Source organism: Castor canadensis, chromosome 14, assembly GCF_047511655.1.
Source record: "Castor canadensis chromosome 14, mCasCan1.hap1v2, whole genome shotgun sequence".
In the NCBI taxonomy this organism is placed as follows: domain Eukaryota; kingdom Metazoa; phylum Chordata; class Mammalia; order Rodentia; family Castoridae; genus Castor; species Castor canadensis.
Genome location: NC_133399.1, coordinates 48,917,845 through 48,944,416, shown reverse-complemented (window position 1 = coordinate 48,944,416; position 26,572 = coordinate 48,917,845). Strand labels below are relative to the sequence as shown.

At 50.1% G+C, this 26,572-nt stretch overlaps 1 protein-coding gene and 1 pseudogene across 2 annotated transcripts; both read left to right on the top strand.

Annotated features, from left to right (window-relative positions):
- On the top strand, positions 1-25,756 carry Mier2 (MIER family member 2). Of its 2 annotated transcripts, XM_074054461.1 has the most exons (15): positions 1-49; positions 10,001-10,091; positions 11,180-11,322; positions 13,354-13,479; positions 14,122-14,245; positions 14,662-14,753; positions 15,153-15,222; positions 19,857-20,008; positions 20,291-20,372; positions 20,450-20,544; positions 23,155-23,279; positions 23,413-23,501; positions 24,342-24,759; positions 24,940-24,972; positions 25,182-25,756. In XM_074054461.1, the coding sequence occupies exons 1-14, from the start codon at positions 41-43 to the stop codon at positions 24,941-24,943; spliced, it is 1,620 nt and encodes a 539-aa protein (XP_073910562.1). In that variant the 5' UTR covers positions 1-40; the 3' UTR covers positions 24,944-24,972; positions 25,182-25,756. The 2 variants fall into 2 exon arrangements, with proteins under 2 accessions (XP_073910562.1, XP_020018873.2); XM_020163284.2 differs by lacking the exon at positions 24,940-24,972.
- Positions 25,373-26,572, top strand: LOC141416264 (uncharacterized; annotated as a pseudogene).

Below are 26,572 nucleotides of genomic sequence, written 5' to 3'. Positions count from 1 at the left end.
ATCCTGGCGCGGCCACCGCCTCCCGCGCGCACATACGGCCATGGCGGAGGTGAGTGAGCGGGCCGGGGGAGCCGGCCCCCCGCCCCGTAACCGTGCCCCTGTCGCCGGAACCAGCCCTATCGGGGCCCGGAGCGAAGACCCTTGCTCTGGAGCCCCGAGACCGGGCCCGGGCGCCCCGCTTGTCTGGGCCGTTAGGGGCGCGGGGTTTCGTCGGCGGCCGCCCCCGGCCCGAGGGCCCCCCCCTCCCCGCGGCTGCCACATCGCGGACTGAAGTGCGCATGCGTGAGCGCGGGGAGTGGAGGGACGCCGGGTGGGGAGTGGGTGCCGGGGCGGGGGGAGGGTATGTGAGGTGGGGGCGCGTTCGGTGAGCAGGCGCGCGAGGCCTCAACACCACCGCTCACCAACTTTGCTGATTGCCGTGTGGGTTGGGATGGCAAAGACCGCGAGCCCCCATGGAGTGGGCAGACCCGCGTTATTTGAACCCCCGACTGGAGACAGGCACCACGGGTGGGTGGTTGCTGGGCGGACCTCAGGCTGAGTTAGATCGGCTGCACCGGCATGGAGTTGCTTCTCGAAAATCCGTGGGACCAACAGTGTTCTGCAACCCAGAATTTTTAGGACTTGAGGAATTGTTAGGGTTTGGGACCGAAATGTGTGATCAGACTCACCCAGGACAACCTGGAATAAAGAGTGATAGCGCATAGCTCCATGGTAGGGCCCACTGGGAACGGAAACTTTTGCATTTGGAACTTTCTTGATTTTGGAATGACGGACATGACAGTGAGAACCTGCTATCACCTGCCCACACCATGTAGGTAGGCTACTAGTGAGGAGAGAGATGATGATGTGTGTTGGGTGCAGGATCTGCCTGGGGCTGGATAAATGCGACTCTCGGTTCATGGCTATTCTGGGAGATGAATAAATGTGATTCTTTGGTGCATGGTGCTCTGTACTTGCCTCATGTTGCACTCTGGTCCAACAGAAGTTAGAACAGGTTCACATTCCTAAGATTGACCCTTTTACCTTGGGTGAAGCTGCTGAGGCCCAAAGAGGAGAAGCCATCCACTCCAAACAGCTTCATGGAAGCCAGAACTGGAAATTGGCCTGGTAATGGGGCTACACTGAGTGTTTATGACTTGGCTCAACATGTGTAAGCGTTGTGGAGGGCGGGATTGGCCATTCTTTCTCATCAGTGACCTTCTCAGGGCAATAACAGACTCCGTGTTTGTGTCAGAGTGTATAGGTATCAGGGAGTAAGGCTGGACCTCACCTGCTGGTTCCTGTCTTCTGCTGGGTGGCCAGATCCAGAGGGTTCTTAGAGGCTTAGGGAAACTGAGTCCTCATGGGACAGTGGCTGGCATTGAGAGTTGCAGGCAGAAGCCAGGTCTACAAGGCATGGTAGCTGTCTGGAGGCTCCTGACCTTGGCATGGCTGGCTTTCCTCCTGGGAGCTAGGTGGCATTTAGACAGTATACGTGGCCTGGCAGGTAGCTAGTTGTGTCTCTGGCCTCATGCAGCAGACTAGCCAGGTACCCCTGAGAGCTGTCGAATTTGGACTGTTGCTTCTGCCTTTTCTGCCTTTCCTGGGAAGAGCTCCTGAAGTGTTCACAGCACTTGGGTCCAGGTGCTTCTGTTACCTTGTTTTGTGTTTAGAGTGGAGCCCTGTTGACTTTCACATCATTGATTGGATTTTCTGAGGATTTCTCCCTCTTTTTGCCCCAGTGTTTGGATCCTTGCTAGGCCCTGGGGTCCAACAGTGAGTAGAGTAGATGGGCTGTCCTGGAGGGATTTAAAGTCTGGTGGAGAGAGCCACTAATCATGAAGGAGCTGCAAATGCAAGGCCTGAGTGTGTTGAGCCTCCCCCAGCCTCAGCCTGGAGGTCTTTTCTGGCCTTGGAGTCTATGTTTCAGAAATGCTCTGGCCCAGGAGCATAGGTCTCAGAAATGCTCAGCCTCAGTTTCCTCATTTCTCAAGTGGGAGGTTGACAGTGGTGGGAAGTTGACTGTTGACCTCCCATAGCTGGGAGGGCTCATGGAATCTTGGCATAGTGTCTTGTATGTGGAAGTTGCACCTTATGAAATGTCTGATATGCAGCTGTTTTTAACCCATAAAAATGACCATTTGTAACCTAATAGAGCTTGGTCAATATTAGCTACTTAATTGTTGTGTTTTTGCCTCAAAATAACCATCAGCAGCACCACAGTAAAAGACGGAATGCTTCTCCCTGTTCTTGAGTACCCTGAGTTAATCTTCTGAAAACCTAAGTCTGCCATCTTTCACTGCTGCATGAACCCTCTGGCTTTTCACTGCATCTCTTCACTGTGACCCAGCCTGGTGTGGGCCTAGTGACTCTCCATGGTCCCTGCCTCCTGTTTCCCCCGTGTGCTCTATGCCTGGAGGTGTACCTGTGAACTGTTCTGCTTCCCTCTGATTCTTGGTAGAGGTGACCTCCCAGGCTGTCTCTGACCCCCAGTTGAGGAGTCCCCATCCCGTTTCCTTCATTCCTGTGCCTTGATTTCTCCCTCAGTACTCTATAAGTTCCCCTGTTTGTCATCTGGGTCTGACTAGACTGGTAACTCTATGTGGGTGAAGACAGGTGGAACCTGTTTCTCGGGTTGTCCCAGAATGGCTGTTCAATTGGAGGAGTAAGGCTGAGGCCTGTCAGAGGGTGTGGGTGGTGGGAGGTCAGGGAGGACCTTGGGAGGAGGTCATTCCAGTTGAGGATGACTGTGTAGTGGGTTACTCTGAACTCAGTTTCTTGAACACAGCGGCCGCTTTGTTCTTTTGTTTTGTAGTTCTCAGGTTTGGCTGGGCTCTGCTAGGCAGTTCTCACTTGGGGTCTGTCCTGCAGTTGTAGCCAGTTGGTGACTGGGCCTGGAGTTAACGTGGGCCCCACCCACAGCTGGTTGTTGGCTGGGTCACATGCATGTGACCTCTCTGTGTTGGCTTGGGCTTCCTCACAGTGTGGCTGTTGTGTTCCAAAAGATGCCAGATGGAAACGGAATTGTACCCTGTGACCAGGCCTTGAAAGCCAGGTTGCAGTCCTCCATTACAGTGCCAAGCCTGGCCAGATTAGGGAAAAGAGCATGGGGGCAGGAGGTATGGGTGTAGCCACCCTCTTGGAGGGAGGGTAGAATTGCTGCAGTGTTGTTTTGGTTTAGCTCTGATTACTGGTAAGCGGGCATTAGATGCTGCTGGGGAGAAGACCATCCTGTACTCCGTATCAGAGAAGATGGGGTGACAGACTTGCCTCTTTTGCACGCAAAGACCTTGATGGATCTGTGACCCTTCCCTTCTTTGGGATTTAGCCTCTGAAATGCTATTTGTCCTTTTCTTCCTTTTGTTCCTTGGAATACCTTTGGCTAGCTCCCCATCTTTTCTTCCTTCCACCTTGATGCAGCAGAGGGCTTGGGCTTTGTTGGCCTTTGACACTGATGGGACCAACCTGAGTGTTGTGACTAAATGGAAGGAGGACCTGGAACCCACAATTTGAGTCTGCACCTGGGTGTCAGGCCCGGAGGTGTGTGTGTGTGTGTGTGTGTGTGTGTGTGTGTGTATGTATTTGAGGAGGCTGGGTAAGTCTGCAGGTCCTGGTAAGTTTTGAGGAGCTTGAGGTCTCCTGGAGATGAACTTGAGGATCCAGAGCTAGCTGGCCCATGGAGAACAGACTGCCCGGGGCTTCCCTGTTGACTGCTTTTCCCGCCCTTCTTTGCTGCTGTTGTCTGCCCTCCTCTGCCTGAGGCCCCACTGTCCCTCTTAGATGGCAAGTCAGACTGGCCAGGTCTGCCTCAGACCCTGCCAGGGACCCTAGACCATTGCCCCTGAAGACATATTACCTCCCTCATTCATTCCACTCAGTGAGTCTGTGGGAACTGTTGCTCATCTGTCATCTAAAATGTAGCCTTATTTGGCGTCTTTTCCCCAACCCCCAATTAGTCAACATTCTTGTTTGCAAGAACAGAGAGCCAGTCCCCTGGTGGAGATGGGAAAGGTTTCCCAGAGACCCCCTGTTTCCACCATGCAGAGGGGTCTGGGAGACCCATGCAGGGATGATTCTAGAGGTTACTAGGAAATCCTAACCATAGCTTTGTGGCTTATTGGCCCATGCAAGGGAGTCTGTGGGGCTGTGACAGCCTGCAGTTCCAGGAAGGCAAGAGGCATTCCATGCCCCATGGCTGCCAGCACAGTGTCCCTTCTCTGCTTCCAGCCCCTGTAGCTACCCCAGCTGGGCCCCTGCCCTCTGCCCTTCTCACTGCCCTTTGTCGCCATGGGTACATCCTTGAAAGGTGGTTGGGTGCATCACTTCCCTCTTAGAACCTGGAGGGCTCCTGACACGTCTTCCCAGGGGACACACCTTGGGCATTGAAGCCCTCTGCTAAGTTGCTACAAGTCATACCTTGTGCCTCCCTTGCCTCCCTTTTTTGCTGCATACTGATGTGCGGTACTGTCCTTTATGCTCCCCAGTAGAAGGACACAACTAGTAAGGGTTTTTAAGTCTGAGCTTGAGTTTGTAGTTGTACGACTTGACTTGCTGTGTGAGTTTGGGTACGTGACTTGACCCTCTCTGAGCTTTGGTTTCCTTGTTTCTCTTACGGAGAGAAGGAGTACACTACCTCTGAGGTTTCCTTGAGGACCCAGTAAGTGAAGTGTTCCTTTCAAGTTTTCAGAGTTTATTTCATTAAATATTCTAGTCTTTTTTTGGCAACAGCTTTACTGAGACGTATGATTTGCCACATAGTACACCCATTTTAGTGTGTACGATTCAGTGGTTTTTAGTATTTTCAGAGATGTGTAACTACCAACATAATCCGTTACATTTTCATCATTTCTAAAGAAGTCCCTGTTAACCACAGATCTGCTTTCTATCTCTGGATTTGCCTGTTTTGGACATTTGCTGTCAGTGGAGTCACACACTGTAGGGCCTTGTATGTCTGGTTGTCTCACTGAGTATGATGTCCCCAAGGTCCCTCCACGCTATAGCATGTGCCAGAGGCTTGTCCTGTTCTTGGCTGAGCAATGCTTTAGTGTGGTGTTTTTGTCTCTTTTATCAGCATACAGAGATTAGGATGATTTCCTCTTTGTGAGCGGAGGAGTGTTTTGGGGGATGAACTGAAGGGCTCATGCTAGCTAGGAAGTGCCCTACCACTTGAGTCACTCTGCCAGCCCTTTTGCATTGGTTAATTTAAAATTTTTTTGAGTTGTCATATATTAATTAATACAAGGGGATTTCATTGAGATGATTCCATACAGCGTACCTTGAACAAGTTCACCCTGTCATTGTATTCCCATACCCTCTTCCCTCTTCCTTGCTTTTTCAAACACTGTTTGGTGGGTGTCATTATGCTGTCTTCATATGTACATATTTGTACTCCAATCCCCTTTGCCCTCAGTATCTTTTCCTTTCCCCTCCCCCACCAGCCCCACCACAGACATTTGCATTCATGGCCTGTCATGATCATTATTTTAGGGTTAGGGCCACAAATGAGTGAGAGCATGATACTTGGCTTGGTTTATCTCAGCATTATGCTCCATCCATTTTCCTGCAAGTGACATAATTTTATTATTATTTATGGCTGAATATATTCCATGGTATGTATGTGTGTATCCTCCCCAGCATTTGCTGTTTGTTTTCTTGATGATGGCCAGTCTGACTGGGGTGAAAAGGAATCTTCGTGTAGTTTTGATTTGTGATTCCTTTATGGCTAAGCATATTGAACATGTGTTTATTAACTGTATGTTTTTGAGAACTATGTTCATTTGTCCATTCTTCTGCTGTTTAGTTTTTTGAACTCTGCATATTCTGATTTTTTTTTTTTGGGGGTGGTACTGGGATTTGAACTCAGGGTCTTATGCTTGCTAGGCAGGTGCTCTACTACTGGAGCTACTCCACCAGTAGTACAGTATTTTTGTTTTGTGTACTTTCGACATAGGGTCTTGAGAACTATTTACCTGGGCCTGCCTCAAACTGTGATTCTCCTGGCATCTGCCTCCTGAGTAGCTAGGATTATAGATGTGATCCACTGGCACCTGACCTTGTATATTCTGGATATTAATCCTCTTTTTTTTTTTTTTTTTAATGGTACTGGGGCTTAAACACAGGGCCTACACCTTGAGACACTCCACCAACTCTTTGTGTGATAGTTTTTTCTGAGATAGGATCTCACAAAGTATTTGCTGGGGCTGATTTTGAACCACGATTCTCCTGATCTCTGCCTCCTGAGTAGCTAGGATTACAGGTGTGAGCTACTGGCACCTGGCTGGATATTAATCCCTTTATCTGTGGAATAGCTGATGAATATTTTCTCCCATTCTGTGGGTTGTCTCTTGATTCTGCTAATTGTTTCTTTAGATGTGCAGAAACTTTTAAATTTCATGTAGTCCCTTTTGTCAATTCTTGTTCTTATTTACTGGGCAACTGGAGTCCTATTCAGAAAATAATTATGCCTCTATCTTCCAGAGTTTTCCCTGTTTTTTCCCATAGCAGTTTCAGAGTTTTAGGTCTTACATTAAGGTCTTTGATCCATTTGGAGTTGATTTTCGTACAGCATGAGAGATAGGGGTTTGTTTTCAGTCTTCTGCATGTAAATAGCCAGTTTTCCCAACTTGTGTTGGTTTATGCCCTGGCCAGCCTGGACTGCTATCCTTCTATTTGTACTAGCCATGGAGCTAGATGACAGATGCATACCGCTGTACACAGCTTGGTTGAGTTGGGGGGGTCTCATGAACTTTTTTCCCAGGCTGGCCTCAAATTGATCTCAGGCTTCTGAGTAACTAGGATTACAGACTTGAGCCACTGTGCATGCCTTCTACTTTTTTCGATTATATGAATAATCTTGCTATGATCATTTATGTGTAGGTTTTACTGTAGATGTATGTTTTCATTTCTCTTAGAGTTGAAATCCTGGGTCACATGGTGTCACTGTGTCTGACTTTGGAGGAACTGCCAGACTGTTTCCCAAACTGGCTGCCCCATGTCATATCAGCAGCATGTGAGGTTCTAGTTTGTCCACATTCTTGCCAACACTTTTTGGCAGTAGCTGTTCTGTGATTAAGAAGTGGCATTAATTGGGGATATGCTGTTGCTGTTCCCTGATAGGATATAGAGTGTCTTTTCATGTATTGTTGGTCATTTATGTATCTTTGGAGAAACACATGTTCGGGTCCTGTGTCCATTTTTAAATTGGATTGTTTATCTTTTTATTATTGTACGAAAGCATTGTATGTACACACCCCTTACCAGATACATGATTTGCAAGTATTTGCCTCCATTGTTTTCACTTTGTTTTTCCACATTTTCATTAGTGCATAGTAGTTGTGCAGTAATGGGAGATTTCATTGTGTTATTTTCATATATGCATATAATATTCTTCGTGTATATTTTCCTTTTGTTGCTTGTACTTCTTATATCTTATCTAAGAAACCATTCCAAATCCAGATTCACAAATATTTATCCCTGGTTTTTCTTCTAAGAGTTTTATAGTTTCAGCTCTAGGTCTCTCATCCATTTTGTGTTACTTTTCACATATGGTGTGGTGAGGTAGGGTCCAACTTCCAACTTCATTCTTTTTCATATTCCTTTGTTCCCGGCACCATTTGTTAAATAAGACTGTTCTCTGTTGCATTGTTTTGGTGCCTTTGTCAAAATTCATTTGACTGTGAATGTGTGTTTACTTCTGAATTCTCAGTTCTGTTTCACTGTCTTTCTTTGCCTGTCCTTATACCAGCACCACACTGTTTTGATTACTGTGGCTTTCTAGTAAGTTTTGAAATTGGGAATGCTCTTGTTCAGGATTGTTTTGACTATTATGGGTCCCTTGAGTTTACATATGCTTTCTGGAACTTGCTTGTCAATTTCTACCAAGCCCACTGGGATTCTGATAGAGATCATGTTGACTCTGTAGATTACCTGGGGAGGGTCCCCATCTTATAGTATGATTTTTCTAAGCCATGAGCATGAGGTGTCTTTCCATTTATGCAGTTTTTTTATGCTATTACTTTAGTATTTAAACTAAATTATATTTATTTTAATATATTTAATATATTTTTAATGTAATATTTTAATTAAAAACAATGTGCTAATGAATAGACATCTTTTACAGCTTGCAATTTGACAATATATTAACTATGTTTATGATTATATTTGTAATATCTATAATTATATAAACTATTATTTTTTATTATTATCATATTGTTATACTGGGGTACATTATGACATTTACAAAAGAGCTTACAGTGTAGTTAAATTCATCTTCTCCTTCATTCTCCTTTATTGCCCCTCTCTCCTTAGCACTGCTTTATTCTTAAGGAGTATACCTTTTACATATCTCTTGATACATACACACACAGACACACAGACACACACACACACGCAAACACTATTTGTTTTTTGGAGGACCTGGAGGTTGAACTCAGGGCCTTGTGCTTGCTAGGCAGGCTCTGTGCCATTGGAGACACAATTCCAGCCCTCTTTGTGTTGGTTAGTCTTTGGGCCAGCCAAGACAGTGATCCTATTTGTGTTAGCCCATATAGCTGGGATGGCAGATGTGTTCTGCTGCATCCATCCATTGGTTGAGGTGGGGTTTTGCTAACTTTTTGCTTTAGCTGACTTTGAACCATGATCTTCCTGATCTCAGCCTCTCAAGTAGCTAGGATTACATGTACATGAGTGAGCCACCATACTCTGGCCTCTTGATGCTATAGTAAATGGAATTTCTTCTTAATGTTTTTGGATTGTCCATTGCTAGTACATAGAAATAAAATGGATTTTTAGATGTTGATCCTGTATTCTGCAGCCTTGCTGAACATATTTATTTGTTAAAATAATTTTTAGTTAGAGTTTGTATGTACAAGTCATATCACAGCACAAAGAGACAGTTTTACTTTTCTCTCGCCTGTCTGGATTCTTTCATTTCACTTTCTTGTATCAACTAGACCTTCTGGTACTTTATTGGTAGAAGTGGTAAGAGTAGCCCTCATGTCTTTTATTGGGGAAAAAGGGCCAACTTTTTTTTTTTTTGGTAGATTTGAACTCAGGGCCTTACACTTGCTAGGCAGGCACTCTACCACTTGAGCCACTCTGCCAGCCCTTTTTGCATTGGGTATTTTTGAGATAGGGTCTCTTGATTCTCCTGATCTCTACCTCCAGAGTAGCTAGGATTATAGGCATGAGCCACTAGTGCCCAGCTAAAAGGGCCCAACTTTGATCATGGAGTATAAATGTGGTTATGGGTTTTGTAGTTGCCCTCCATCAGGTTGAGAGAGCCCATCTGTTCCTGGTCTCTGTCCAGTCCTCTGTTGTCTGTCTGCACCCCTCTCCCTCCAGTGCTGGGGATGGAATCTAGGCCCTTGGGCTATCCCTTTAGACTTTTTGTTTGTATTTTGTTTTTGAGACACGATCTCACTAACTTTGCCCTGTAGGGCCTTGAACTCACGATCCTCCTGTTTCTGCCTCCTTAGTACTTGAGATTATAGACTTGGCCACCATGCCTGGCATTTCCTGGTTTATATATTGTAGATTTATAGACCATAAAATATGCCAGCTTAAAGTATAGAATTAGTTTTTAGCAAATTCACAGACTCATTCAACCACCACCTCTATCTAGTTCCATAACATTTCCATCACCCCAAAAGGAAGCCCTGTCCCCATAAGCATCATCCCATCCCTCCCCCAGCCTCTGGTAACCATGATTCCACCTCCTGTTTCGACTCGCCTGTTTTGTATGTTTTCTAACCTGGAGTCTCACACTGTGGGGCCTTTTGTGTCTGGTTCTCTCACTGAGCATGGTATTTCCCAGGTCCATCTATGTCATAGCTTTGCTGTGAGAGGTGCATGGCAGTGGCTGCCTGCTCCTCCTTGCTCTCAGTGACTCCAGCCCTTAGCAGCAGATACGAAGCCATCACTCAGGAACTGGCTCTGACCCTGCCCACTCTTGCTGCCATGCTGTGAGATCCGGTAGTGGGTTCTGGGCCACTGAGCTAACCCTGCCTCTCTTCTTTTGCAGGCCTCCTCGCTGGGGAGGCAGAGTCCTCGCGTGGCCTCCTGCCTTGCACACAGCCTGTGCCCCAGGGAGCCCAGCTTACAGACGACAGCAGGTACCTTCTTTACCCATTCCTCCTGCCTAGGTCTTCCAGGGCCTTGGTGGCTGAAGGGGAAAGGTGCAGGGGAGGTGTGTGCAGAGCTGTTGGGGCTCTCTTTGCTCTCTGGAGTCCTGGGAATGGTGGCTGGCTGAGGGAGAATGAGCTGAGGCGGTCCTGTGTCTGCCCTGAGCTGGCAGATTGCCCGATGGCATTAAAGTCCCCAGTCCCCTCCTTCTGGCCAATGGCTTTGGATGTATGAGGAGGAGTTGTTATGGATGGGGAGGGTTTCTGCCATCAGGTTGCTGCTGTAGGCTAGGAGCAAGGCTGTGTCCACCCCATTGTCCCTGTGTCCCCACACAGGACTCCTCCAAAGGAGTGACTGGTCACAGGGGCCAAGGGAGCAGAGGCAGCTGTGGTCATGCTCTGATCCCCCATGCTGAGTGCACATAGCTGTCCCGTGCTGCTTGGCAATGTATGGTGCATACTGCTGGACCTGCTGTGCTGGGTTCCAGCCCTGGTTTGGGCTCAGTGGAGTCCCGGCTACTTTCTGTTGTGTGCTTGCTTTAAATTTGACTTAACTGAATGTGGTCATGGAGAGACCCTGGTCCTTGGGGAAAACCTGTCAGTTATAGTCCCTGTCTTGTGGTCTGCGCCTGTAGCATAGCTGCTTTATATGACAAGGCTGTGGCCATGCAGACAGATCTGTAGGTATCACTGCATGTGGCCATGGAGCCAGGCCTGTGAATTCCTCCGTTCTTCCCACTTTCCCCTAACTGGTGCCCGCCCCTGCCTACTTCATGTGCTCCTGCTTGGGCCCTGTGGACCTCAGCGTTCAGGAATCTAAGCAATCCTGACCCACATCCCAGAGTTTGTGTGTGCTCCTCTGTCAGTTCTCCACTGATCACACACCTCTGAGGTGCCCCCATGACAGGCTGACCCTGTTGAGTGACTTCTGTGCATCAGTGTGCACACAGACTTAATATTGGAGGTTTTGTCCTTGGGGACAGTGGGGCTGCCATTTCTCTGCCCAAGACATCTCTGGTCTCTGTGTGGTGGTGGGGACAGGTGAGGTGAGGCTTACCTGGCTGGGGTCTCCTCTACAGTGGTGTCCATGGGCTCTGCAGACCATCAGTTCAACCTTGCAGAGATCTTGTCACAGAACTACAGCCTCCGGGAGGGGTGTGCAGAAGCCTCAAGGTGCCCTGATAAGCCCGAGGAAGAGCTGGACAAGGACTTCATCTCTCAGGTATGGGTGGGGCACTGCCTTCTGCTCATTTGGGTTCTGTGTGGCTTGGTGCTGCGTGCACCTGAGTTTTCAGAGTGCGAGGCACCTTGCTGGGAGTGGTAGCTCAGGCTCTTGCCCAGCTGGCCCACATGGGACTCTCCCCAGCATAATCAGATCTCTGAGTCTCACAACCGCTTCTGCTTCCAGAAGTTGTAGAGGTGCTCTTCCAGAGGTGCTTGAAGAGCTTTGTGTGTGTTGGTAAGCTTGCACCTTTTATTGTATTGAAAGTCAAAACCAACCAGGCCCCAGTGACTCACAACTATAATCCTAGCTACTTGGGAGGTTGAGATTGGGAGGATCCTGGTTTGAGACTAAACTGGGCAGATAGTTTTGCAAGACCCCCATCTCCAAAATAACCAGAGTAAAAGTGGACTGGGGGTGTGACTCAAGCAGTAAGAGTGCTTGCTTTGTAAGCACAAAGCCCTGAGTTCAAACCCCAGTCTCCCCTCTCCCCCCCCCAAAAAAAGTCAAATGGAGGCATTTACAGAGTTCTCACTAACTCATGTAAAGCAACAGTGACTAGGGTGTTGCTCAGTGGCAGAGCACTGGCTTAGCACATGCAAGATCCTGGGTTCTATCTGAGCATTGCAAAAAAACAACCCACCCCCTGATTCATGTTAATAGAAATAGCATATTTTTATGAAGATAAAAAATGACTCCATTTTCCAAAGGAAATCTGGGAGAAGAGGGGAATGTTACACTTTCCACATTTTTGCACAGAAGTAGCTGTGAGTCCTGTTACTGCCTGGGAGACTGGTGTGGGTTGGTCGTGGCCCCTTCTGGCCAGGCATAATACGGCATTGTCTGCTACCTGCTCTCTAAGCAGAAGAACAGAGTGGCCCCATGCTCACCATCCCTCCAGTGCCCTTGCAGTGGCCATCCCACTTTGGTGTCCAGCACATTCCATATGCACCACCCTTTTCCTACACAGTGAAGTAAATGGTCTGCTCAGGGTGAGATTTCCTAGTTGCTGACTTTAGCCAGGATGTTTGTGTCTGTGAGGGATGTTACTGTGACTGCTGTCACACTGATGCACCTGCTGTGGCTTGTGTTGGACAGCCACTTGCCCCTGCCACTTTGTCTCAAGGGTCAACCCAGTGGAAAATGGAAATATTATCTTGGTGCTGCTGCCTGGGGTGGGGGTGAGAGCAGGCCATCAGAGCTGCCCCAGTGGTCCCTAGGGTCTCAGACACTTCGTAGCTTCCCAGTAGAGGTAGCATTGGAAACCGCCATGGCCATATAGACACCTCCCCTCTTGGACCCCTGGGATGAGTCAGGGCAGAAATTGAGGTGCAGGGAAGGCAAGTGCTGACAACTGAAGAAAGGGAGGGGACCTCCAGGAAGTTGAGAGCCAATGCTGACTTCTTAGAGTGGGGTGAGCATGGCATCTGCTCCGGACCCTAGGCAGGGTCACAGGCAGTGGAGAATAGCAGAGAGGAGAGGACCTTGACACTTTGCTTCTGTTTCCTGTGGTGTACATAGACCACAGCATCAGGACCATAGCTGACCACAGTGCTCTGGGCACTGCTGGGCACTGCTGTGCTGCTGGTGTTGCTTGATAGAGTCTCCATTATTTGAAGCATCCGTCTGTTTACTTAGTTTACTGTTTTTTTTTTTTTTAAATCAGGAATGGATGTTGGATTTTACCATGTGTCGCCTTCTGATTTGTTTTTCCCCTTTGACTCACAGATTTCATGAGTTTTGATAGTAGATAGTTAAATGTCAAACCATCCTGGCACAGGAATTCCACACAGGCCTGTGCAGGATAGTGACCACACCTGTCCCTGAGACACCCTGGCTCAGGTGTCTCCTCTGCCTATCCTGAATGCAGGCTGGGCCTAGGGCTGGCTGGCAGTACTGCCACATGGAGACTTGTTGAGGGTGTGACAAGGGGTCCTGGTTATGGTGGCCAGAAAGGCTCAAGCAGAGGAGGGGGACCAGCACTTCCAGGCTGTTCAGCCCTCCTGACAGGGCCCTGACCCTCCCTTCCAGAGCAGTGACATGCCTCTCGATGAGCTGCTAGCACTCTATGGATACGAGGCATCAGACCCCATCTCAGAGCAGGAGAGTGAGAGCGGTAATGCAACTCCCAACCTCCCAGACATGACACTGGACAAGGTGAGTTGGGGGGCTGCTCCTGGAAGTGCCTAGCACAGATGGGATTTCCACAGGGCTCCAGTCTGGCTGGAAGGAACTGGCTGCAGTGTAGAGGGGGTTTGCATGTGGTCCCTGGCCGCCCCTGGCTGAGAGGTCAGCAGGAGGGGACACCACAGCAGATGGGGGAGGTATGTGATCAGCAAGCACGAGAACAGTCTGAGGGCTGCTTGTCTCCCCAGTGTTGTAACTGGCATAGCTACTATGACCAACTGCCCAGGGAAGAGGGGCAATGGTGATAGGCCAGTTGGGTTCTGTTGTGGGTGGACAGGAGGGAGACCAGAGGCTGTCCTGGAGAAATGCAGCCAGGAAGGGAGCTGGAATGCCCTGAGGTCAGGTGGGGGCTGCATTAGGGAAACTGAACACAAAACATGCAGATAGACCCAAGAGCTGGGGGGGCAGCAGTTGCGGCCCCCTCTTGTCTCCCTACCTATGATCAGCCTGGCCTTACATCTCCCTCTCTCATCTCCAGTGTGGGAATGACAGTACACAGTACACAAGGTGCTCCTGGGAGGTCTGCTCATAGTGACGTGTTACTGGTGGTGTGATTTTGGTGCACTTCAAATAAAGCAAACTGCACATTTTCTTTACTTTTCTTGTTAAAAGGAACAAATAGCGAAGGACTTGCTTTCAGGGGAAGAGGAGGAAGAGACACAGTCCTCGGCTGATGACCTCACCCCATCCGTCACATGCCATGAAGCCTCTAGCCTCTTTCCTAACCAGAGCGGGTGTAGGTGTCCCTGTCCTTTTTTGCACTGTAGCCCCAATGCCAGGCTCTGTGACGTGCATACAGGGCCTTGGCCAGTGCAGCAGTGTGTGCTACATTATGTGTTGTTGGCCCAGGTGTGGGCTGTCCTGTATAGTCGATTTGGTTCAAACCGGGAGGGTATGTGGCAGTACCTGAGCAGGTACCGGATAGCAACCCCAGGCTGTCAGAACTGCCTCTCCTGCCTGCCTGCCTCTCCTGTCCCTGGCAGTGGAGATGTCCCTTCATGGATGGTTCTGGTCCTGTGCTTAAGGAGGGGTCACGGTGGCAGATATGTGGGCTGCAGGCAGGGAGCTTGGGACCTGCCCACCAGTACCACAAGAGCAGGGTTGACACACGCAGTGCCAGGGATGTAACTCACTACCTTCCCTTTTCTGCAGCCCGCTTTCTGGGTAATGAAGATAAAGATCCTAGCTCTTCAGCTTCCTCCGACACTGAGGAGGACTCTCTTCCTGCCAACAAGTGTAAGAAGGTGCGAGGCTATGCCATCACTCAGGTCTAGGGACATCCTGACTTCGGGAACCCCTGAGTGGGTTTCTGTTCCTTCTTTGCGATGGCTGCTGTGGCTCCCAAGATGGGCTGAATTCCAGCTGCAGGGTCTTGGGCCTGGGGCTGTGCTCGTACAGCTGTCCCAGAGGTCTAACTATGCCCTAGCAATGTGGACTGGCATCTTGTCTAGGGCCTGTTAGACTGGGCAGCAGGATGTTCTGTTTCTCCCACCATACCCAGGTTCCTGCCTCCCCCTGAGAGTGCAGAACTGGGCATATGGACGGATCTGGTTAGCGGCCGTCTGCCTGGAGCTCACAGCAGTGCTTTAGTGGCTAGAGGTCTCCCTGTGCCCTGACCCTGGCCGTTGCCTTTACCTATGCAGGAGATCATGGTGGGGCCTCAGTTCCAAGCTGACCTTAGCAGCCTGCACCTGAACCGACACAGCGAGAAAAGTAAGTGGGGTCCCGGGGAAGCAGAAGCGAAACCCAGTCCAGCTGTGTTTGGCTGTAGGGGATGAACTGGCTGGATGTTAGATCCTTGGAGAGAATCTAAGCTAGGTCAAGCAGTGGGCTGAGGCCAAGCTCTTGCTTGCTGTCTGTGAGTGGGGTTCAGTGTTTCTGAGCCTGGGCCCTGTGGTCCTGTTCCCTGTGCCGGCCTTGGTTCACATGGCCCTGTTCTTCCTAGCACCATCACCAGTGCCTGCTGCCCCTGTACAGGCTGGGTGCTAACCTGCCATCTTCCCTCAGCCTCTTACCCTGTGCTGGTGCCCTGAACTCTGGGTCTGGGCTCATCTCAGCCCTCATTGGGTTGATGTCTGGCACAGTTATTCTCTGTTGTCCTGGGTCTCTCTGACCTACTTCATTTCTCTCCAGGGTGCTTTCTATCCCTTCAATGCAACATTTGTTTGTGTTTCCCTTTGGTTTGGAGCCCTCTTCTCTGTATATATGGGAGGTCACTTGCCTTTGCCTTGTGTCTGACCTTTTTTCCCTGTGCTTCAGGGCTTGGGCTGCCCCTGTCAGGAAGCATGTCTCACATGATTCAGCAGTGGGGATGAGATGACAAGGGACAGACACAGGAACATGAATGGTCAGAGACAGGGACTCTCCCAGGATCAGGGGTTGGGACGTGGGGTGTGTGTGGGATGTGCCTGCCTAGCCTCAGGGCCAGAGGGCCACAGGGGTGCCCTTCCAGCATGGTACTTGTGTTGAACTTCTGTGTGGACCTCAGTGTAGAGCCCAGCTTCAGAACATCATCTGGGCCTTTTTCCTGTCCTGCTTACCCTCATAGCAAGCTCTGCCAATGTTTAGCCCTGCCGGGAGCAGCCATGGCCTCCTGATTCCGTGGTCTTACTTGGTGTTATGGCTGTGGACTCTGTCCACATGATGTATCTTTCATGCTGTATTGTGTTCCTTTTTGCTTGTCCCTTGGTTGGGATCATGGTTGTCTCCAGCTGGGTGTCTTCAGTGGATGTACACACTGGCATTGGGTGAATAGCTAGTTGGTGCATTGTAGGTGGTTCTGCTTGTTTTCCACCACAGCTTAGTTAGGCATTCCAGTTTCTCCACATCTTTCTTAGAATTTGACTTTATCTGTTCTTGTGGATCTGAGCCCTTCTGGTGGGTGTGGCTTTTTTTTTCTTTTGAGACGAAACCTTGCTATGTGGCCCAGGCTGGCCTGGTACTCTTGATCCTCCTGCCTCAGCTTCCTGGGTGCTGGGATTACAGGTGTGATCCACTGTGCCCTGTGCCATCCACTGTGCCCTGTGCCTGGCTCTCACTGGCCATTTGAATGTTGTCTTTGGTGTCCTCATTTCCAGCTTGGGTTGTCTCTTTCTCTCTGATCTGTGGGGGTTGTTTACATGTTTTGGACACAGTCCTGGGTTGACTCTGCACTACTGATGTTTCTTCTAGTTCATGTCTTGCCCTTTGACTCTCATCCCTGTGTCTTTAATTTTAATATAGTACAACATGTCAGTCTGTTTTCATAGAACATGAAAACAGATTCATGGTCTTGAAAAGAACCTGTTTCCTCTGGAGGCTTTGCTGCCTTCCCTTTTATATGTCAGGCAGTGTGCTAATTGAGGTTTTTTTTTCCGTTCTGGGGCTTGAACTCAGGGTCTTCACTTTGAGCCACTCCCCAAACCCTTTTTGTGATGGGTATTTTCGAGATAGGGTCTCATAAACTGTTTGCCTGGAATGTCTGAACCATGGTCCTCCTGCTCTCTGCCTCCTGAGTAGCTAGGATTATAGATGTGAGCCATTGGTGCCCGGCTTGAGTTGGTTTTTAGTGATGCCAGGAGGTGAGGGCCAGGGCGCTTCATTCCATAGGGAAGCGCATTTGCTCTGGCACTATACATGGCAAAGGTACGTTCTGCCCCAACTGAGTAGCATGGTGCTTTTGTCATAAATCTGGTGTCTGTAAAGTGCAGGTTTTTCTGAGGCTCTGTCCTATTGGTCTTTTGTCTGACCCTGAACCATGGCTGTGCTGTCTTAACTATTGCAGGTTTACAATGAGTGTGACAGCTGCATCTCCTCCAGTGTGTTAGATTTCATTTTATGCAGGTTAAGATTACCTGTTGGGGTTTTGATGAAGCTTGCGTTGAGTCTGGGTTAAGTTGGGGAGAACTGATTTATTAACACTATTGCTCATTCCAGTCCATGAACATTGTTTACTTTCCTGTTCAGCTCTTCAATGTTAGCAGTGTTTTGTAGTTTTCAGGGTAGGAGTCTGGTACTAATTGATGCTACTATAAGAGCATTTACAGTGTTTTAATTTTCACCTTGATTCTTGCTGGTAGAAATGCACCTTATTAGTGACTTACCTTATTAGTGACTGTACTAAATTCCTAATTTTAATACTTTGTAGATTCTTTCATATTTTTTATGTACCCAGTCATATTATTTACTAAGGAGAGTTTGGCTTCCCTCCTTGTAGTCTTTGTTATCTCTTCTTTTTCCTGGCTCACTATACCTGTTGGTCCAAGTCAGGGTGTCAGGGGAGCAGGGAATGTCCTTACCTTGTGCCCATCTCAGGGACAGTGAGGTGTGATGAGTCCATGAGATTTCTGTACAGTCTTCATCAGATGAGATAGCCCCCTTCTGTCCTGTTGTTGATGTTTTTGTTTGGCTGTGCACGAGTGGAGTTTCATCAGATGCTTGTTTTGCTGTATCATGTTGGGATTTTTCTTGTTTTGTTCATGAGGTGCATCTCACTGACTGGTTTGCAGATGTGACACCAACCTTGCATTAGGAAGGAGCCTCCTCTTGTTCATGAAGTGTTGTCCTTCCATAGTCAGTCCTAGTTACCTGTCTTCTCAGCATTTATCCCTGACCCCCAAACAGCCCTGACAGCACTTTTGTGGTTGTCCTGGGTGTGCATATGCAGAGTGGCAGCAGGGCTGCGTTGTGCAGAAGGCTGGACATAGTGGAACACTTTCGTTGAGATGGTCTTGCTAACTTTTTGTGTGGGCTGGCCTTGAACCACAATCCTCTCAATCTCCACCTCCTGAGTATCTGGAATTTCACTTTCATTTTTCTGAAGAATATTTTCTTACTGTAGGAGCAGAGCTTTCTCTTTCCATGCTGGGTCAGTTGTCCATTGTCTTTTTGGCGCTGTGGTTCTGTTAAGTGTCAGATTTGTGTCTGTCCTTACCTTGTGCCCATCTCAGGGACAGTGTGTTTGTGTTAAGGTGTGATGAGTCCATGAGATTTCTGTACAGTCTTCATCAGATGAGATAGCCCCCTTTTTCCCAAATGTACATAAGACTTGTTCTTGTTTTTCTTCTAGCATTTCAATGATGGTGTGCCTGTTCACACATATCCTTACTTTTCTTTATGTTTTTCGTGACTTTCTGGGATTGAGGTGGTATCTGGAACATTCTTGGCTGTCATCTCTTCAGATTTTATCTGTGCTCCTTTCCTGACCTGGTCACCTCTACTTAGCTGTGAAGAGGGACTGTTGGAGGGAAGACATTGCCGTGCTACCTGTACCTGTTCCCTGGGCTGTTGGCACTTAGAGAGAACTCTGCCAGGTGTCCATGGTTCTGGCCCCATGGCACTGTCTAGTGACAACAGTTTTATGGAGTGTGTTACCTGCCATTGCTCTGGTTGGCCTTGTTTGTTTTCAGTTGTTGGTTTAGGTTTTGGTCCCTGTGACTCTGTCCTAGATTGCTGTGAGGTGCTGGCTCTTGGGGCTGTCCCAGCCCTGGCCTTCATGTCCATCCCCAGAGGTGCTGCCCCTCCCTGAGGAAGCCGATTACTGCTTTTCCTCCACCTCTTTATTTTATCTCTTTCCCTAGCCCACTGCTGTGCATGAGATGTCTACCCAAGTGAGGTGCCTCTTGCAATGCTTGTAGGACCCTGTCGGGATGTACCAGTGACCAGGAGAGCCCCTGCCCTGGGTGGACAGCACCCCTTTCATGAGCTCTGTGATTGCAGCTTTAAGCCAGTCTCACTTCGAGTGCTCCTTTCTTAATCCCTTCCCCAGAGCTGCCTCTAATGTCCTTGCCTGGGTCAGGCGCCCACTGCCACCCTGAGCCATAGCCTCCTGTTCTTTCCTTGAGTGCCCAGAGCAAGCCCTGGACTCATTCTTTTTTCTTTGTTTTTGGTGGTACTGGGGTTTGAACTCAGGGTCTCTACTACTTGAACCATGCCCTTAACCCTTTTTTGTTTTAGTAATTTTTTAGTCAGGGTTTCTTATTTTTGCCTGGGGCTAGCTAGCCTCAGACCATGATCCTCCTACCTATGACCTTCGGTGTAGCTGGGTGACAGGTGTGCACTACCATGTCTACCTTGGTGGTTGGTTGAGATGGGGATCTTGCTAACTTTTTGCCTGGGCTGGTCTTGAACCTTGATCCTTCCAATTTCCATGTTTTGAGTAGCTGGGATTATAGGTATAGGCCACAGCACCTAGCCTGGACCTATTCTTTACTCTGAACAGCATGCGACTAGGAAGTGGTGATCTAGGTTGCAGTGTGTGGAGAGTGGATACCCTCCCTGATGGGAGTAGCTGAGATGACCATCCCAGCTCTCCTGGCATAGGCGGGAGCCAGTGCCCACCACTTGACCCTCGCCCTCTTCCTGCACAGTCTATGAGAATGAAGACCAGCTGCTCTGGGTCCCCAACATCCTCCCAGAGAGGGAGGTAGAGGAGTTCCTGTACAGGGCAGTGAAGCGGAGATGGCATGAGATGGCTGGCTCTCAGCTCCCAGAGGGTGAGACCGTAAAAGACAGTGAGCAGGTATGGACCACTGTGCTGGGCAGGGCTGCAGGTGCAGTGCCCATGCAGATGGCTTGACTGATGTCACCTGGAAACAGTGAGGGACTGGTCAGGCTTGTGGGGCTGTGCCAGATTGAGAGGATACAGCAGCCCAGGATGGACACTCAGCAGGGAGGGGAGTAGATGCCCCCGTGGTTCCCAAGAGGGTTGTGCAGGTGCTCCTGTTGCCCTGGGAGGTGGTGCAGTTGCCCTGTTGTTGGACTCTGGTGGACAGGTGGGAACAGTGAACTGTTCTTTTCTCAGGCACTGTATGAGTTGGTGAAATGTAATTTCAATGTGGAGGAGGCCCTGCGAAGGCTGAGGTTCAATGTGAAGGTGATTCGAGGTGAGCCACAGTCCCGGGCTCCCCTCACTGTCCCCTGGTGCCCACTGGGTCCGCTGACCAACACGCTCCGTTTGCAGACGGGCTCTGTGCCTGGAGTGAGGAGGAGCGCAGGAACTTCGAGCACGGCTTCCGTGTTCACGGGAAGAACTTCCACCTGATACAGGCCAACAAGGTAAGGGTGCACAGAGGGGCTCAGGCTGGTAACTCCATGAGAGGACTGGGCTCGCCACCTCTGCCTCCCTGTGTGCTCATCAGTGTCTCACTCTGGTTTCCTTGGCTATCTTCACTGGGTCCCTTTCCCGTCCTCAAAGAACAAGGTTGACCAGTTTTGGGAACTGATCTGCTGAAAGGTGAACTCTTGTAGTTGTGCCTGGCTCACATTTTACCCTATGATCATGGGCATTTTCCCTGTCACTTTTGTGTCTTCAGAGTAGAGTCTGTTGGCTTAGTGCCTAATGGTGTGGGGATAAGGACAAGGATACTGGTTCTTCTGTCCTTTCCTAGATGGGCGTCCTCTGGGAGTCTCTGCTTATCCTACAGCAGTGCCCCTGGCCCTTTGACTTCTTGGGTGATAATTTCCAAGTCAGCCCTTGGCAGTGCTGGCCCTCTGGCTGTAGTTGTCTGTGCCTCTCCCTAGTCTCTGCTGGTTGTTGGATCCTTTTAGGGCTGGCAGGCCTGGCTCCTATGCCAGCTTTGTGTCCTAGAGACATGATCACATAGGGCCTTGCTGCCCTTTTCTGTGGGTTGTGGTGAGGAGATGATGCCTGGAGCTGGCACAGGACAGGATTGAAGTTGGGGTGATTGTATTGGTGCTGGCCAGCGGCAGCACTTGACCCTCCTGTCAGACATGGGCCTGAGGCTCTCTGAACTGCATAGCCTCTTGGTGTGTTTGCTGCTCTAAGCAGGACTCTTTATTTATTTATTTATTTTTCATTTTTCTTTCATTATTCATATGTGCATACAAGGCTTGGGTCATTTCTCCCCCCTGCCCCCACCCCCTCCCTTACCACCCACTCCGCCCCCTCCCTCTCCCCCCCCCCCAGTACCCAGCAGAAACTATTTTGCCGTTATTTCTAATTTTGTTGTAGAGAGAGTATAAGCAATAAAAGGAAGGAACAAGGGTTTTTGCTGGTTGAGATAAGGATAGCTATACAGGGCATTGACTCACATTGATTTCCTGTGTGTGGGTGTTACCTTCTAGGTTAATTCTTTTTGATCTAACCTTTTCTCTAGTACCTATTCCCCTTTTCCTATTGGCCTCAGTTGCTTTAAGGTATCTGCTTTAGTTTCTCTGTGTTAAGGGCAACAAATACTAGCTAGTTTTTTAGGTGTCTTACCTATCCTCATCCCTTCCTTGTGTGCTCTCGCTTTTATCATGTGCTCATAGTCTAATCCCCTTGTTGTGTTTGCCCTTGATCTAATGTCCACATATGAGGGAGAACATACGATTTTTGGTCTTTTGGGCCAGGCTAACCTCACTCAGAATGATGTTCTCCAATTCCATCCATTTACCAGCGAATGATAACATTTTGTTCTTCTTCATGGCTGCATAAAATTCCATTGTGTATAGATACCACATTTTCTTAATCCATTCTTCAGTGGTGGGGCATCTTGGCTGTTTCCATAACTTGGCTATTGTGAATAATGCTGCAATAAACATGGGTGTGCAGGTGCCTCTGGAGTAACAGTCTTTTGGGTATATCCCCAAGAGTGGTATTGCTGGATCAAATGGTAGATCGATGTAAGCAGGACTCTTTAGATGAAAGGTTCCTGGTGGTTGTGCACTTCTCTGTTCACGTGTTGTCTAGGATGCAGTGAGGAGCAAATGGCCCCCAAAGAACCACCTAGCCCTTGGAAAGAGCCACCAGAGAGGCTGCCTGCATCACCCTGGCAGGACAGAGGTCCTGGAGGGTCAGTGCTGAGCCTCTTGTGAGGTGCCACATGTCAGCACTGTGCTGATCTAGAGTAGGCATGTGAGTCAGAGGCCATCTGCAGTTCTAGCTGCAGTACAGCCTAGAGTGTCTGAGATGAGCCATGGGGTGTGCATCTGCCTGACAGACAAACCAGTGGCCGAATATGAGCCTGTGTGTGTGTTGTGCTGTCGCTGCCTCCTGTGTACATCCTTAGCTTTCTCTTGCCATTTCATAAGTATGATTTTGAGTACACTCAGGTGATTTTCTCAAATCAGTGTTTGAGTGACACTAGGTGTTCAGGGTCCCTTGGCTTACATGTTGTTTTTTCTGGCTGGGGGCTCTGTCCATGATGATCGTGAAGTCAGGGCTTGCCATTACTACCCCATGCTTGGACCCATGAAGAGCAGGTTGAGGTGGATGCCATCTGTTCCTGGGAGTTCAGTTCTGGGGTGCAGGAGGTGGATGCTGGAAAGGGACCCTGGATTATTTGTGGAATTGGTATCACAGAGGAAAAGAGGGGCCCCTGGAGAGGGGGCGGATAAAGAAGAATGATGGAGGGGGTGAATTCAACTACGATATATTGTAAGAACTTTTGTATATGTCACAATGCACTCCCAGCACAACAATGATATGATAATGGGGGGTAAAAAAAAAGAAGGGTTCCTGGCTAGGCAGCTGGGGCCCACAATGGGGTCTTGGGGTAGGAAGTGATGCCTAAGACCTGCAGTAAGGAGGAGGATTAGGAGTATGGGGCTGCAAGTGATCCTGGGCACTGGGGGTTCCAGCTGTATGAGTGGATGGGTGCTGAGCCCATCCATGTAACCCATGACTGTCCATGGAGCTGAGAGGATGCCTGCCCCTCCCCACAGGTACGCACACGGTCGGTGGGGGAGTGCGTGGAATACTACTACCTGTGGAAGAAATCTGAGCGCTATGACTACTTTGCCCAGCAGACAAGGCTGGGCCGGAGGAAGTTTGTCTCGTCTGGAACCACGTGCGTGCATGCTCTCCTCAGCAGTAATGTTGGTAGTGGCTGGGGTGGGTGTGGTGGGGCACCTGGGCGGCCCCTTTAGGGTGAAGGCACCTGTCCTCCTTGCTTTCTGCCCCTCACAGCTCTTTCTCCACAGAGACACTGACCAAGACCTGGATGGCCTTGACCCTGATGGCACCACCCGCACCCGCCCTGATCAGGAACCCCTGGCAGGGGTGCACACCGGTGAGTGCAGAAGGCAATGGCTAGGGACTGGGAGAGGCCGGGCTCTATGCTTGCCCTGGGTCAGTCCCTGCAATGAGCAGTGGACATCTCGGTGGTCGAGAGCTGGTCTAGAATGCCGCTGAGCCCATGAGTTGTGTTGGTAGACATGGGTCATGCCTGTCATTAGTCTGCCCCAGGTGGGGCTTAGCCCTTAACAGGCCACATGGGAGGACAGGAGTGTTTTCAGCCTTCCTCAGTGTCTGTCCTGGGCCCAGGTTCACAAGGGAGCCAGACAGTGCCTCAGACAGATCCTTTGAAAAGCTTTTGATGGTGGCTCACCCGAGGGATGGTGAGCAAGGATCCTTTGCTTCTTGGGTCTGTTTGTTCGGTTGAGTTGGTTGAGACATCTTGTTTCCAGAGTCTGGCTGGTTGCATGGTTTGTCTAGAAGGGCATCCATGTCTGCCTGGTTCCTAAAATTTTGTGCTGTACCCTTGTAGCACATGTTAGACAGAAGTTCCACAAAATCCCATATTCACCTTACTCAATAGAGTCTTGGGTTCTGAAGAGTCTTCTGAATCCGTTGTGTCATGTGGTTTTGAAAGTAGAGGGTGTGACCCACTCACTTAATCTTACAGCTTTCTTGGACTGGGTTTTTCTCCTGGTCCGCAGAGTCCACTGTGGCTGGCCTCTTGTGTCTGTGTTTTACATGTTTGTGTGGAAGCATTTTTCCAGGAGGCCAGGCAGGGACCCTGTACAAGTGAGAGCTGAGGCAGGAACAGCACGTGGGCTCTTGGGACCCATGCAGGGCTGTGGCGTCTGCTGTCCCTGCTTGGACTGGTCTCTACTTGTGTTCTCCACAGAGCCGCTGAGTGTGGATAACATGGCCAGTGGTCTTGGTCAGCCTGGAGTGGGCTCTGATGGTCTCCCATCCTTGGAGTCAGGGCTCTGCCCCTTCCAACAGCTGGATGAGCCCCCCACTGTGCCCCTGCCCCAGCAGCCCCCTGCCCTGACTGACCCAGCTGAGTATACATCAGCCCCAGCTACTTCGCAACCGAATGCCAGCCCAAGGCTTGCTGTGGACTTCGCCCTGCCTGAGGAACTGCCGCTTATGTCCAGCCACGTGGATCTGAGTGGGGACCCTGAGGAGCCTGTGGCCCCAGCACAGGTGGCCTTGTCGGTCACTGAGTTTGGACTCATTGGCATTGGGGATGTGAATCCCTTCCTGGCTGGCCACCCGGTGTGCCCGGCCCCTCCGCTGCACTCAGAGCCCTTGTCACAGTGAGTGCCACCCTCCCTGTCATCCATCCCACTGAGATGCTGCCCGCAACAGGCCAGCAGGAGGGAGTGAGGCCAGCAGTTTGCCCCAAGGCCTGAGGTAGCCACCCTGTTGAGTGGCTGCAGCAGCTGCTTATTTAGTTTCATTCTCTACCATTAATTGCCTTTTTATTTTTTGACTAGGTAATACATTCATATGGTTCAAAATCCAAAAAGGTACAAATAGGGGCAGTGCCAGGCTCCCCTCCCTCCCCTGCCCCACCCACACCCCTTCCCAGGCATGCTGTGCTCGGCCTGCGGAGCTTTGTCCAGGCACTACAGAAATTTGGTTCTTTAGTTGGGGAGGCGAGGTTGGGAGCCTCATGAGAGACCCACATGCCCGAATCTGCTGAGCCTGCTGACCTCGTTCTCTTGGTTTCTCCTAGCTGCAATGTGATGACCTGTTGATCCCTGGCCACAGGCGGGTGTGGCGCTGCTGCCAGGCTTGCCTGTCAGTCTTCCTGACCCTCCCCTACACAGGCCTCAAGGGGCACCTTCTCTGCTTCAGAACACGACGGGACCCGGTGAAGTGGCTGGGTTGCTGCCCTTGCCCCTTGCACAGACTGGACCCAGGGCCATGCAGACCCCGGGTCTCAGTGCCCGGCATTACCACCCACCCCAGGCTGCCACCTCACTGTGGGATCCACTGGGCAGCCAGGTGCAGAGAGGACCTGTCCCTTGGGACGCAGGGCAGAGCCAGCCACTTAGCCCCTTTCAGCCAGCAGAGGCAAGGGCAGGTGGCACTGCCCCTTGGGGGACAGGCAGGACCCGTGCCCATACCAGCAGCCTCTGCCTGGGCACCTTCAGCAGGGCTTGATCTATTTCCCTACACTCGGTGGAGCTGGACAGCTGCTGCTCAGTGCTGGACTCCTGGGGCACAGAGCCATATACCTCGCTGCCTGGCCCACCCTGCCTTCTGCCATCTCCACTTCAGGAAAAGCCGCACTTTATGCCCCCATCTGCCTCCTGCCTCCCTCATCCTCCCCGACCCTGTGTGTAGGTCGGTTGGGCTGGGGCCTTCAGCAGCCCTGCGTGAGGGAGGAGATGATGATGGTGACTAACCCTTTCCTTTTTCCCCTGTACCTTGTACCAGGGCAGGGAGCTCCAGAAGTGCTGGCCATCACCTGTGACAGACACCAAGTCTGGCCTCCAGCCTGCCCATGGCCCTGTAGGTCTTATTTCTGTTAGAGGCATCCCAGCAAGATGGCTGGGGATCCTTGTCCTCTTTTTGGCCTCCCTCGTTTTATTTATGTTGGTGTTTACAAGTCAGAGTGGGGTCCTTGGGGCAGGCATCTCCTGCCCTGGTGTTGGCAGAGTGGTGCTGTGTTCGAGCCTCTGCAGCTGGACTCAACTGTCCCTCGCCCCACTGAGGACCACACTGTGAAGTGCACCTGCCTTTGCCCCTTTGCTGTTTTATTTATTAAACTTGGTTTGAAGCCCAGGGTGTCTTGTGCTAGATCTGGCGGTGTTGGGGAATTGATGCCATTCTTGTCCTGTCATGGAGGACTCTTGCCCCTTCACGGATCTGGGGCAGAGTCTAACTCCACCACAGAGATGTGCCTGGAGGCACATGACTGAGGTCGCTGAGGGTGGTCTTCACGGGAGAATGTGGAGGGAGAATGCAGTCACATGTTGATGGCGTACGGGGCCAGGTCCACCTCTGAAAATAGGTTCAGCTGAAACCTGAAGAACACTGGTTTCTTGCCAGGAGCTGGTGAAGCAGCAGGTGGAAGGGACAGAAGAGAAGAGGGCCCTGGAACTAGGGGGACAGAGCGGG